The sequence below is a fragment of the Syngnathus leptorhynchus genome, chromosome 3 (genome assembly GCF_054491065.1).
Source record: "Syngnathus leptorhynchus isolate UIUO chromosome 3, UIUO_Slep, whole genome shotgun sequence".
Lineage (NCBI taxonomy): Eukaryota > Metazoa > Chordata > Actinopteri > Syngnathiformes > Syngnathidae > Syngnathus > Syngnathus leptorhynchus.
This window is the reverse complement of record NC_141197.1, coordinates 6006086-6019928: the sequence shown is the minus strand read 5'-3', so window position 1 is coordinate 6019928 and position 13843 is coordinate 6006086. Positions and strand designations below refer to the sequence as shown.

At 39.6% G+C, this 13843-nt stretch overlaps 1 protein-coding gene across 1 annotated transcript in view; it reads right to left on the bottom strand.

The window, feature by feature from the left end:
- otog (otogelin) overlaps positions 1-12673 on the bottom strand; it is a 46469-nt gene extending 33796 nt beyond the window's left edge. Inside the window, exons 1-18 of the mRNA XM_085907255.1 lie at positions 12598-12673; positions 12410-12467; positions 11907-11961; positions 9065-9836; positions 7870-7968; positions 7337-7494; positions 6816-6937; positions 6299-6507; positions 5972-6102; positions 4847-4953; positions 4518-4627; positions 3889-4014; positions 3713-3821; positions 3492-3538; positions 2920-3065; positions 1922-2054; positions 1519-1696; positions 41-165 (exon numbers count right to left, since the gene is read on the bottom strand). Coding sequence (XP_085763381.1) covers positions 41-165; positions 1519-1696; positions 1922-2054; positions 2920-3065; positions 3492-3538; positions 3713-3821; positions 3889-4014; positions 4518-4627; positions 4847-4953; positions 5972-6102; positions 6299-6507; positions 6816-6937; positions 7337-7494; positions 7870-7968; positions 9065-9836; positions 11907-11961; positions 12410-12467; positions 12598-12673 — 2761 coding nt within the window. The remainder of the gene's footprint in view (positions 1-40; positions 166-1518; positions 1697-1921; positions 2055-2919; positions 3066-3491; positions 3539-3712; positions 3822-3888; positions 4015-4517; positions 4628-4846; positions 4954-5971; positions 6103-6298; positions 6508-6815; positions 6938-7336; positions 7495-7869; positions 7969-9064; positions 9837-11906; positions 11962-12409; positions 12468-12597) is intronic.
- Positions 12674-13843: the final 1170 nt, after the last annotated feature.

Here is a 13843-nt window from a genome sequence, read left to right as displayed (position 1 = left end):
ATGGGATGATCTTAAAAAAACTGAGAGGTATAAGACTGACCAGCTTGTTGGTGTGTGTCGCAGGGGTCAAGCTGAGGAGTGATCAAGCTGGGCGTACATGCTGATGAGACCCTCCAGGCATTTCCAAACAGCAAAGGAGTGCTTTCTATCATGCCAGCTGGAGATCTGAAGGGAGACAAGAGTACATGAATAGGTGATGACTATTGGTGGCCTATTTGTTATAATAAATAATAATAACGTGGGTCAGATTGCTCAGACAGGTTGGAAACGTGCAAAAATATAAAGCAGACAATTGTGATGTGTTTGACAACACCTGCGGTGTTGCCCAGTTTTTGTGCTATCCACTTGCCAGCCCAATGCCCTCATAACAAAACTGATGCTTGAGTGAGAGCGTCGATGACCAATGTGATGTGAAATTCACGCAAGAAAATAAGAAAATGGAGCCCAAATAGTTGTTTTGGGATTCAAATAATTAAAGTAATTACACCTGACCCACACAGATGCACCAGGAAAAGCCTGAACAAGATAAGCGGTGTTGAAAATGGATGGATGATGAATGTCAACATGTATTGTGACATACTCAAGCAGAGTAAAATCCCCTCCATTCAGAAATTAGGTGATTATTCCAATATAACTGCAAAGACATCTCCAAGACAATAACTGTCTTACTAAAGTGAGAATAATATCGTGATATAATAATTGCGATGTACTGTGCCAGTATGTCTCCATCCAGACGTATAAATAAACCATTTCCGTTGTCTGTAATCCAGAATAATGATAAACATTTAAAGTAACAAAGGCTTGAAATATTTCAATCTATGCACAATGATTCCATACAATTTGTGACATGGGTTTCACTTTAAACCCTGACAAAAATTTTGAATTTCTTTGGGTATAGTAAAAGCTTTGAATTGTTGTTCCGTATACATGTGTGGCCCACAGTACTGATGTCATCTCCATAAATTAGCAACTTATTTTTTTAAGAAAATGTTCCTCATTATTGCTTGAAGAGACGCACCAAATTCCACAATTTAACAGAAACATCAAAGGCATGGGCGCTATTTAATAAGTGAGTGAATTTCACTTTGTTACTTGCAATACTGTATATATATCCCATCTAGTCCCAGACTCCAATGTATATCCTTTTACAGCAGTTGAACTACATGCGCCCTTTACGGCTGCCCATTACGACACGGTACAGTGGACCTCTAACAGTAAATTCCTTGTTGAGGATCTGTGTCCTGTTGAGGAATCGTGTGAGCCGAGCAGTGTGCATTACAGAAAGTGTGAGAAAAAAGTTCATGTTTAGAGCTGCACAATAATTAGGTTGGAAATGACAATTGGGCAAAACGCATTATAATCACAAGAACTGTATGTTGATTTTAGTAAGCTCATTGTACATCCAGTTATCTGAATAATCCACTTCGTATACACGTTCTCAGGTGAAAATACGCAAAAATGTTTTCCCATCACACTGTTCTCTCTGTTCCTTAGATTTGTGAACAAAAATACACTCACAAGAAGTCATCTCGAATGTTGCCGTTGAAGGTTCCACAAAGCCCCACTGTGTCATCCTTCCATTGCGCATTGGCCTGCAAGTAGAGACGAAACTCTTTCCAGCTGTACTGCAGACGTAGGCCAAACATTGTCTTCACTTGGAGGAACATGGATGAAAGCTCTTGAATGTGGAAGTTGTCTGCAATAAATGAAGGATAAATACATTAATGTGCAAATGAGCAATATTCAAATGATTGTAACCTCTGCAACCGAAACCTCTGTCAAGAACTTTATTGGGACTTTGGTGCAACTATCTACACAATGTGTCCACATGCACATGGTACAAAACACACTCAATGCTATTTTTTCACAGAGCACAACTGCTTGAAATCACAATATTGGTAGAGAATAAAAGAGGGGTTACCGTCAGAGTAGGGTAGGGAGATGCGATACTGCCCGGCAATGAAGACCTCACCAATGTGGCTCAGTGTAATCTCCAGTTTAGGATCCTCATCAATAACTAAGTTCACAGACTGGATGCAAGACCCATCCAGATTCTGCGATCAAAACAGAATGGCATGACAAAGCTTCTAAATACACAAGTAAGTACATACTAAAGAAATGAATACTGTACTGAAGTCATTTTCAAATAGTGGGGCAGGGGCCCTCCGGGGGGGGTGCGATACAAGGGGCCGCGCATGTGACCCCAGGTTAATAAGGATACAATGTTAATAAGAGTTGGACAATTTTATAGTCAAATTATATTATTTATAGTCACTGAGGAGAGATTATCATTTTATCCTCATAATCAATATTAGTACTATATTGAATGTTTCATCTTGTTTTTGTACAAATATCACAAACTGAATAAACAATGAATAACAAAGGTATTTTCATGACATATTGACAGTAAATGTAGTTACATGCCTTAGCTTAATTAGTCAACCTTATTAACTCAAATATTTAATCACTGACATCCTGGTTTTGTGGAACCAAGAGCTGACTGAGTTTTTCAATACCCAGCTCTGCCTTCTGCTCTTAATTGCCATCTCCCTCTCTGTGTCTAAAACACCGTCGGTCACCATGACGATGCCTCACTCACTGCACTCTTCACCATCTGTTTAGATAAAGTAGTTTAGCTGGCCGTGAAGATATTAAAGGATAGCAAAGGAGGGCTTGAGTTTGGACTGTCACATGTTCAAGACTTTTCATCTTGGCCTCGATCGCTCAGCCTGGAACGACTGGCAACTCACGATACTTTATGGACAATTTACAAAAAGCCACCAAGAAGAGTTGGTAGGATCAAACTGTAAAGGCTAGAGTTGACAAGATAGTGACGAATTATTGGCAGAGTCAAGGAAAAAATGAGGATATTCTTTGCACTGTAAAACCAAATTGAAATCAAACATGCAGTTGACTCACAGCTCCACAAGGGGCATTCTGGATGGTGACTGTAAATTTCCTTGAGTTGCGACTCTTGGCAAGGACATACTGACACGTTGCGGGGAAGGTGTACACACGCCCGTCGAATGACTGGAAATACATATCGCCAGTCACAGAGCATTCGCCTGTTGGGGAAGGTGAACAATTTCAAAATGACGTCCAAAAATTCAACTTTTTTGATAGCGTTTGCTACTTCATAAGCATATTTTCATTCCTAAACCTTGCTTACTGCTTGTTTTTAATTGGCTAATGAGGAAAGAAAATTGATGAAAATGGGTCATATTCTTATTTGCAGCTACAATGGAATAGCCAAGACATTGCAGGATATAATGCTGTGCCTCAAATCAACCAGACAGAAATTTAATACAGAACATAAATGATCTACATGTATTTTGTTTCACTTTGCCAGCAACACATGCCAGTTAACCTCACATGAACTTCTCCTCTGCATATCTACCACCATTTAGTTTCCCCGAAAAAAAGACTTAAAATCACTCACTGCTACTAATCGCTGTAAAAATTGAGCCATTACAAGAAGGGCAGAGACCAACCTGGACAGTTGTATTCAGTACAGTTCCACAATCCAGCCACACATGTGCTGAAACACAAAGTGAAACATTTATCATCTGATATAAATGGCGATTAGGACAGATATATTTTACAAACAATGAGCCCCACAGCAATTTGTCTATCCTTCATTTAGAGCACATGGGCTGGTAGGATAAAGTATATAGAAATTAAAAAGAAAAAAAAAGGCCCTAATGTGCCTTACCAATTGTTGCATTCCTCTTGTATGATTTGTCCAGATGGGTAGAAGACACCATGGGACTCACATGGACAGTCAGAAGGTGTCACACAGTTGCCATCCTCAAATATCAAACCTGAACATGGGAAGCTCTACTTTTAGTTTCACTTTTTCAACAATCACAAATGGAAACATCAAATCACCATTCGGACAGTGACATCCATCCAGGCAGGTCAGCCGGCTATCGATGCATGTTCGCTCCAGCTTGCAGGATGACGGGCAACAGCTGATACATTCCAGGTACTGCAGACCTTTCGGACACTCCTTCACTGGTTGCAAGAAAAGAAATAATAAAGAAAAGACTTAAAATGGTCAAAGAGAAATCATAGAGAGAGCATTTGCAAATCTGATTAAACCTGGTCTTAGCATTTCCTAGTTTTTGAGGGTGTAATGGAAACTTAATTGAATGCACATTTTAGCATTTTCCACAATCAAGACCATTGGCGGCGCTACATTTTTTTTCCTTGGGGTGGCCAAGGATATCGCAGAGTGTCCGCAAAACAAACAAACAAAATTTACAAACCCTCCCCCAAAATTCTTTGGAAAAACTTGATAAACAATTTAGTGTTCCCGACACGGGACAAGAAGAAATGTGGAAAAATAATCCCTAAAAAAATAATTGGAATATATCCAAAAGACAATTATTGGCCTGGTGGTCAACCATATTTCGGAGTGGTTAGTGCCTCTGCAACCCCCCCTTTAGCTCCGCCAGCAATCAAGACATTGTAAATTGTGGGACATATCCATGACAATGCGAAAATAGGAAACATACCACACTGAGGAATATGGTCCCTCCAGTCATTGAGTGGATGGTCAGCATGGGCGCAGGCTCGGGAGTACTCCGTAAACACTTGACATACCGCATCATCGGTTGGACCCGACCTTCAACAGAGGGTACAGTACATGGTTGGGTAAACTTTTAAATTACTTATATATATATATATATATGTAATAATAAGCCAGTCCTTACAACTCGTATGTTGATGTGTAATGTGTTGATTAGTTTGTTAGCTTTAATGATGTAATATTCCACACAATCACAAAGTTTAGAAAAAAACATAAAACGACAAGTGCAACATGATTTTTTTTTTTCTTTCTTACAAGCAGATGTCGTTGAAGCAGCTGGCCATGTAGGACAAAGGGCTGACAAAGTCGTGGCAGCTTTGAAATGGTGGATCTAGCAGCATTAAGCACATTTCCTCCACTTTCTGATGGGGAGAACAATAAAATGAATTTCTGGAAATTGCGTGTGAAGGCAAAGAGGCTGAATAAAAATTCGGGGTATTCTACAGAATGTCGTTTGAAGTTGTAACGGGTTGAATTGGTAAGAAAATGTAGAAATTAGAAGGGGGAAAAGGCAATTTTCTAAATTTTGGCGTGAATTTCAAAGTTGACATTTTTAAATTTTTGGTTAGTGGGAAGTTTTGGAATAGGTAGGCATAAGATGAACACTTAAAAGTTGAAACAGGTTGAATCGGTCAAAGAACGTAGAAATTAGAAGGGAAAAACACAATTTTGCGGAAATTTTAAAAGTGAAAATGTGTTTTGAATTGTGAGAAGTTCAGTAACCCATACTTTGGGATCCTAAAGTTGAAACCGGTTGAATTGGACAAAATGTGTAAAAGTTAGACAAGATGTTGAATGGTCCATAGAAAATGAATGGTGGAAAAAAACGTGGGGCAAAAAATTGAAATGAAATTTTGGCTCGAAATTCGCCTTCACACAATTAATAGTTGTGGTTTAAATGATGCACTGTGCTTCATCCAAATGTTTGTAATGCTGTGGTATTATAGGAACTGTTCAACAAGATAGTTAATTTACAATAATAAGGTTAGCTCAAACAAAATTGTTATATTTTTAAATGACAATAAATCCCTGAAAGAAAAATTACATAAATTCAACAAAATGAAAGTTATAATTTTTGGGCTGTTTTGTAGTTTCAAAGATTAATACAGGCAAAAATAAAATCTATGATCTGTGTGCTGCGTCCATAAAATCTCTTTTACTTCAAGTTACTTCATAGTCAGTGTCTGATATTTATCATCTCATTAGCTACATCTTCATGAGCATGTTAACAAATGTATTTTTTTTCATCTTAGTGGATGAAAGTCAATTGCATTTCACAATTGTTAGGGAGCACTGTTTAATACAACACATTTTTTCCCTCGATATATCTTCTTTATTTGACTTGTATTTTTTTTTCTTTAATTAGATACTCGAGCTTACCAGCAAGACATGCACAGCAACTGCTGTACAAGGTGAGGGGAAACTCAAGGGCACCATGGGACACGAAGCCTGAAGTGGTTCTGTCTCCGCCCAGCTGTTTCCAAACATTTCTATTTCATGAGTAAGGACACCTGCAAGTAAAGTTGCACACATTTGCTTGTCATAATTTTTAAGCAATATCATGTATTGAATTTTATTTCTTGGCATCTCGGGACATTGAATCAATCTCAACTACATCTACTTCTAAACTCAAAACCACAAATAAACCACATATGATGGACAATGAATAAAACAGATTTTGACTGCTTGCAAGTAAAGTGATCTTACCATAACTGGTCCTGAGGTCGTCCTGTACATCTGCATTGAAGTTCCCACACAGGCCACAGGTTCTGCCTACAAATTCTGGGCTGAGTTTAATGTAGATTGAGCCGCTGTGTCCCTCCCAGGCTAGTGTGAAGCCTTGCGTTTGTTTCACTAACACGTACTGGGAGATCTTCTCCAGATGCAGGTTATGGATGTGATGTGGAAGCTGCAAGCTGTTTTTTGTTTTTTTTATTGTAAAACAGAATAATGATAAAAATAAAAATAAATACTGACATTCTTTTTTGTATAGTCTTTTTTTTTCTTTCTCCATATATTCAAATATAATTTAGCTAGTGCTTTGAAAAAAAAAGCAGGTAATATTTCATTCTTGTCCAAGACCAATGAAAATAAGTTAAATATGACAAATCAAATCATGTGACGAATGGACTGCTGCTTTAATAAATAATATTTCCTCATGATTTATACGAAAGAAGCTAAAAAAAATAATTGGCAACAATGTTTTCATCTTGTTTCCACTCACCTTTGACCTTTGAACGTCACGTCAGTGGCGTGCAACTGGATCTCACCTTCCCATGGAAGGAAGAGGCTGACTGAGCGCTGGCAGCGGTAAGGCTCGGCGCCACAGCCTGCATCATTGTGCACCTGCAAACAGAATGATACTTTGCAATATAAAAACATGTCTTTTTGGAAACATATGACATTTAGCATTAAGCATTCGATTTACTTTTGGACTGATTTTCGTCGTCCGTTTTCAGCTACAGATTTATGATGGTGTTATTAGGGTATTTACAGTAAAGGGCCTGTTTGTCAGTATGCAGAATGGAAGGTCAAAGGTCTGACACCCCTAATCTTTGTCAAATTAAAAAATCAACGACATTTCTCATGAAATAAATACTTTAAAGGTCACACAAGGCTAAATTTGAAACGACAACAGACAATAGCCACATAAAGACCGACATTTCCACTTTTATTGCTTTCGTCAGTTATTATTCATCCTCAAATTTAGAAACATTAAAAAAGGGGATACAGCTCACAACTCACCTGGACAACAATGCTGGCCTGAGCAGTTTCCTCACAATCTTTCAGTAGTGTATACGAGCATCGGCCAGGGAAGTAATAGTAAAGGCCGTCAAAGGTCTCAAAGTTGTATTGACCCCAAGTCCTGCATGCCATCTCCCTCTCTAGGCCACGATTTGGAACTGAGCACATGAACCAGAACCAGGAAGGTAGAAATGACCAAATCAAGACTGAATAGCAAGTTTCGGCAAAAGTAAGAGTAATAAAATAACATGCCCAATGGCGTGACATCATTAGGCCTATTTTAAGGGGGCTTTGAATGTTAATTTCATTAACTGCCAAATCACTATTTCTAAAGAATACTTTGCATCTCCTGGGGGTACGACCCCCCTCGCCTCCAACATATTGTTGCTGGCAAGCAACATTTTGGACATACTAGAATACCCACACAATGGTGTCTGAGTGAAGGTATAAGATCACCCACTTGCCTGAATATTATCCTATGAAATAGTCCCCCTTAGTCACAGATTGACTGGATTTTTTAAAATGAGTTATACCTGTCTGACACCGGTGTCCAGTGGCCTGAAAAAGGCTGCAGTCACATGACTTGGACTGAGTGCACCAACCACCATTCAAGCATCGGAAGGAGCATGACTCTACAAAAAGACCCAAAAACTGTTATAGTACACTCAAGAACATTCCATAAAGTCATGTTTTTATAGATACACAGTAGCACTGCTTGTTATGCATGGTCATTTTTGGCGACCACTTGAGCGAGTATACCACATTTTGCTGGGATCGTCTCAAATTTACTAGCGGCCCTCCTGATGAGGATAAGTGGTATGACAGATGGCAATGCTTTTTTTTCAATCATATTGGATTTTTTTTCAAATAGCTTTTTATACATAAATCATCCATCCATTCATTGTCTGAAGCGCTTATCCTCACGAGGTTCGCGGGCTAGTTGGAGCCTATCCAAGCTGACTTCGGGCAGTAGGCGGGGGACACCCTGAACTGTTTGCCAGCCATAGATTACCCACCCTTTAATTTTCTTCCTTGGGGATACACCCTAAGCCGGTCGACAAGCAATCGCAAGGCACATGTACACTGAATAAAAACAGCCATTCACACCTATCTTCAATAATCCTAACATGATTTTTGGAATGTGGGAGGAAGCTGCCGCACCATAGTAAACCTACTTCACACTGCAACACCCAGATAACAATAATTCCAAGGTGCAGCCTATTTCTGCCAAAGTTGATAGCCAAGCAATAAATTTGTCGAATTCAAAAGTACCCATCTGCCCTCTGGAGCAGTGGAGCCCTGACAAATTGCCAGTTTCTGTTCACATCACCAAACACCAAACAATAGCTGCTCATTTGGTCTGTTACACCATCTGTTCGGTGGGTTCAGAGCATGTGTGTCCACTCATCCACATCAAACACAAGTGAAGGTATCAAACGGAGAGGGAAATTAGTAAGGCAAAGGCTCCTTTTTTGTTTGACGACCGAGGGTACAACAGAGCTAACTAGAGTCTGTGTGTAACATTCAAACAATGGAGTTGGATTGTAGAGACAACCAAAATTTTACACCACATAATTTAGTCTTAATGAACTTATCAAACATGATTTAGACAGTGAGTGTCAGGGTACCAGGAAGAAACCCACAATAGCAAACTCCACAGAGAAAAGCTCAGATGTCTGACACCAACTGCATACATTCATTCTTGGATTTATGCAAGTGAAAATGTACCTGAAATCATATGAAACCTCAGAGCTTCTTTCGCCTTTCTGGTGAAAACTGAAGAATTAATTGGACGTTCATCATGAGAGAAGATTCTGTTTGCAGGGTTTCCTGTTGTCTTAGTTGATACTTGGATAGATGGGTTCACTGAGTCAATTAGAGTTGAGTCAGAAGGTGCTAGATAGTGATAGATGGTCAATGTGTCTGATGTTTGTGAGATATTTCTGGAATGGTTGACTGTTTGATGATTTGATTGAGAATCTACTGATTGGTTGACTGTGAAATGTTTTGCTGTTGATTGGCTGGAGGGTGACTGACGTGCTGGTATCATTGCTTGATTAGTTGAGGTAACTGAGGATTTGCTGGCTAGTGTTGCGTGTAAGGATGGGGTCGTGCTGCCTGATTGGCCGGCTGAGGCTACAGTGGTTGGTGATTGGCTGCTGAGCACTGTCTGTGTTGGCGATGGCTTAGACATCGCTGAGATGGTTAAGGATTGTTTGGATCGTGCTTTGGTGGTGGGCTCCATGCTGGATGCTGTTGTTCTAATTGGTGATTGGTTGAGTGATGCTGTGGTTACTTGTACTTGCTTGGATTGTTCTGTTCCTGGTGGTAATGCACCGTGTGGTACAATTGTTGAAAATTTGGTAACGTTCAAATCCAATTTCTTTTGTGAGATGATTGATGAATGACTGGAGGTCATGTTGGTGTAGTTTTGACTGGACAACGATTCCATGGAGGATGATGTGTTGGGAACTAATGGCACATCTGTTGAGTAAAATTCCTAAAAAAAAAAGAAAATTGACACTCTATTGGTCTTTTGTTCAACAAACATAACCAGCCAACCGCAATAAATGGAAAAAAAGATCCTGGCTATAATATGCAAGAACATTTAAATATCGTTGCAAAGAGTAGAAGAATGGATTAGCCTAAGTGATGATTTTTTTTAAATTACTAAATCAATCTATGGCAAGCAAAGCTTTTTGTGTGTGGAATGACAATCCATCCATTTTCTGAACCGCTTTGTCCCCATGGGGGTCGCGGGCGTGCTGGAGCCTATCCCAGCCATCATCGGGGGACACCCTGAACCGGTTGCCAGCCAATCGCAGAGCACACAGAGACGAACAACCATCCGCGCTCGCACTCATACCTAGGGACAATTTTAGAGTCTTCAATCGGCCTACCAAGCACGCGGACACGGGGAGAGCATGCAAACTCCACACAGGGAGGGCCGGAGGTGGAATCGAACCCACACCCTCCAAAAATGTAAGGCGGACGTGCTACCCAGTGCGCCAACGAGCCACCTTGGAATGACAATATTTCCACTAAATAAAGTGTCAACCTGTCCATAGTTCATCAGGAGTAGTTCAGTGTAGTTAGAAGAGCTGACATTTGGGCAGTTACCACAGATTTGGTTTTTGCTGAGTTACACATGTGGATAAGTATTGTAAATGCTAAAGTGATGAATTTGATGGGGTGGTGTCTTGCACAAAGGTATTTTGGTCATGCTGAGCAAGCAGACCAGTATCACTCCAAAATAAGTCTCAATTTATTCATGTTCCAGTGACTTGTTGTTGGGTCATATTTCATATGACATTGTATGTGCCTTCTTGATTTTACTTTTTGTGTTATAGGTTTGGATGTTTTGTTATATGTCTTGTGGGATAGTGGGTAACGCAATTTCGATCTCTTTGTGTGTCTTAGCATGTGAAGTGATTGACAATAAAGCTGACTTGGACTCGGTCAAATATAACTAACGATTTGGGAACGTTTCTCTCATGTAACCTTTAACCACTAAAAGACTAAACGACTTAAAGAAGTGGGACTGAAAGTCTTCATTGATGCGACATTAGCATGTGCCGTATCACTCCCAATGACTTAAATTTATAATATGGTTTACTGGAAACAAAAATAAATGTTAGCACTGACTTCAATGTAAATGTTTAGTCACAAAAAAATGAACCCTCTTCAGCAAAAACAAAAGATGCTTCTAGACTAGAGGTTCCATGGATACCTGAGCTCTCGAGCAAAGGCTTTCATGTCAAACAGCAGGAACAAAGCAGATGGCAAAGGGGAGTATTGGGGGGCACAAGGGTTCGCTGTATGATGAATTATTCATCAAAAAGTCAGTCACAGAAACTGAGAATTAAACCAAACTGGCCGCAGTGCAATTAACCCAGATGTCAGAGATTAAACAACCGATGTGACGCAAAATGACAAAGGTTTTGTTGTTCTAATATGAGCCAGTTTAGCCCGTGACCTGCAACCAGTGCTACCAAGGGTTTTGTTCCTTTTTATCACTTACTGTGTAGTTTGGACCCAATTCTCATGCCTTTCTGAGTCAAAAGAGAGTTGGACCAAACGAACAACCACATTGGGGCTGATGGACGCGCTGATAGATAATGGTGAGAAAACGGTGAGCTTTTGTATATTCCTACTGGGAATTTCTCGCATCTGTTTGTTCCTACAAAACAAAACATTGGCTTTTTTTTTTTTACCATTTAAAATACATTTTTGTTCTTTTTAATGCATTTTCTGTACATTTTTCAGTGTAACTTAAGACCACTTTTCGGGGTGATTTATTTATGTGGAATAACTGAACTCCTGGATTTTATTATCAGAACTGTATCCTCATGTTTAATTACAAAACTAAGCTAATGGAGTCGCCTGTATATTTATTCAATACATGAACTGAATATTTTACAAAAATGGACAATACATTATAAGAAATGAGGCTGCCAAGAAAATTGCTAGTCTTCTCACTGATGTTTTGGTGTATTAGTAGTCACGATTTAGGGGGCTCTCTCTGATTCCAGCAACTCAATCAGCAAGGATGGTGAATGTTGCTGCCTACCTGCTTTCCCTGGGAAGTGGTGTCCCATTTCTGCTGCTTTATCCTGGTGCTGTTGCTGTTAGAGAAAGAACAAGGACAGGTTTGTTCCTGCTGCTGCTTTCCCTCATGAGCCCCCTTGCAGCCAAACTACCAGAAAACCAAACTGTTAACCAAGAGAATAATCAACTTTTGCCTCTTTAGATCTACCAAATCTTTCAAAAAGCAAAGAAAATATCGCACAATGCCTCTGGAATGAATGAATTAATCAACAAATGAATGAACGAATGAATGAATGAATGAATGAATGAATGAATGAATGAATGAATGAATGAAAAGAAAAAGAATAAGGCAATTTAACAGTTTAGCATTAAAAAAAACTTCAAGAAGTTCAAGACTTGAATTGCAGTCATCTACTATGAGTATATTAAAGTGTTTATCCATTAATCAATGGAGTCATTCATTTTTTTTAATCTAAAATCATGCAAATGACATTGCAGAATGTAAATTGTTTTTCAACAACTTACTTATACAATTCATCTGAGTGAGAATTCTCCACGTTGACAGCATTCCTTGACAAATGCACTGAAATCAAGATGAGTAGATTCATTAAGAAATATTTTGAACAAATATAAGATATAGAAACAAACTCATCACCTATTTTTTTTTCTTTGTTATAGTGACAGCACATGTGACATTTATAAACATGACTCACCTTCATAAATTAAGATAAAATATAAAAATAAAAAGTGCAAGAGCCTTCTCCAGCCAAATCCCAAGTGGGGATCCATTAGTGTTTTGCAGATCCTCAGTCAGTCAGCTTTAGACAGCATCACCTGGTGAAAACCCCCCAGCTGGACTCCCGCTGCTGCCTGCTCTGCTCCATCCGGCTCATCCTCGAGGCGCTCGGCGTGCACCTGAAGAGCTGGTGCACCTTCTCATTAGCATAAAGTATGCATGGATGGGTGGGGTTAAGCAAGTGACATTATCCAAACACCTCTCCGTGGAGAGGCTGAGCAAATGTCAATGTAACTGACCATATCAAGAGTAATAATTAATTGAATGAATAATTCCATCCATTTTCGATAGAATGTGTCCTTTTTAAAATCGTGGGTGAGCTGCAGGTTACACATGGCATGTCGAGACAAACCAGTCACACCCAGATTCACACTTATAGACAATTAGTCTTCGTTTAAGCCGGAGCTTCTCAAATAGAGGGGCACCCCAATGGGTTTTATATCACACAGCTTAGTGTGTGCGTGTGGGGGGGCTTTGTCATAAATGTTAGGGAGGCGTGTGCTGTGAATATAATTCTACTGTATGTTGTTGCAATGAATTCACAACAGCACAAATGTCCAATCGAGTGTACAATGCCGGTTTATTTACAGTTTACAGACTTGATTTTAATGTGATTGCATTTGTGCTGTTTGATGTGAGTGTTGTGTACTGTCTAGTCACCGTGGGACGGTGGGAAACGTAATTTCGATCTCTTTGTGTGCCTGGCTTGTGAAGAAATTGACAATAAAGCGGACTTTGACTTTGGACTTTGAAAACCTTTTATAAGTCACTGTGTGACTAAGGTTTTTATTGATTTGATTTTGATACAACTGATTCCATCCATCCATTTTCTATATCGCTTGTCCCCACAGGGGTTACGGGCGTGCTGGAGCCTATCCCAGCAGTCATTGTCCAGCAGGCAGGGGACACCCTGAACTGGTAGCCAGCCAATCGCAGGAGACACAGAGACGAACAACCATTCACACAAACACGCACGCACGCACACACACTCTGGATAATCTGGAGTGCTCAATCTGCCTAATCTGCATGTTTTGTTATGTGGGAGGAAACTAGAGTGCCCAGAGAAAACTCAGGTAGGCACAGGGCAAACAACACCAATAAATTGGGCATGATGCACTCATATCTTCTGCAAATGTTTCAATCACTGTGAATGATTCACTTCG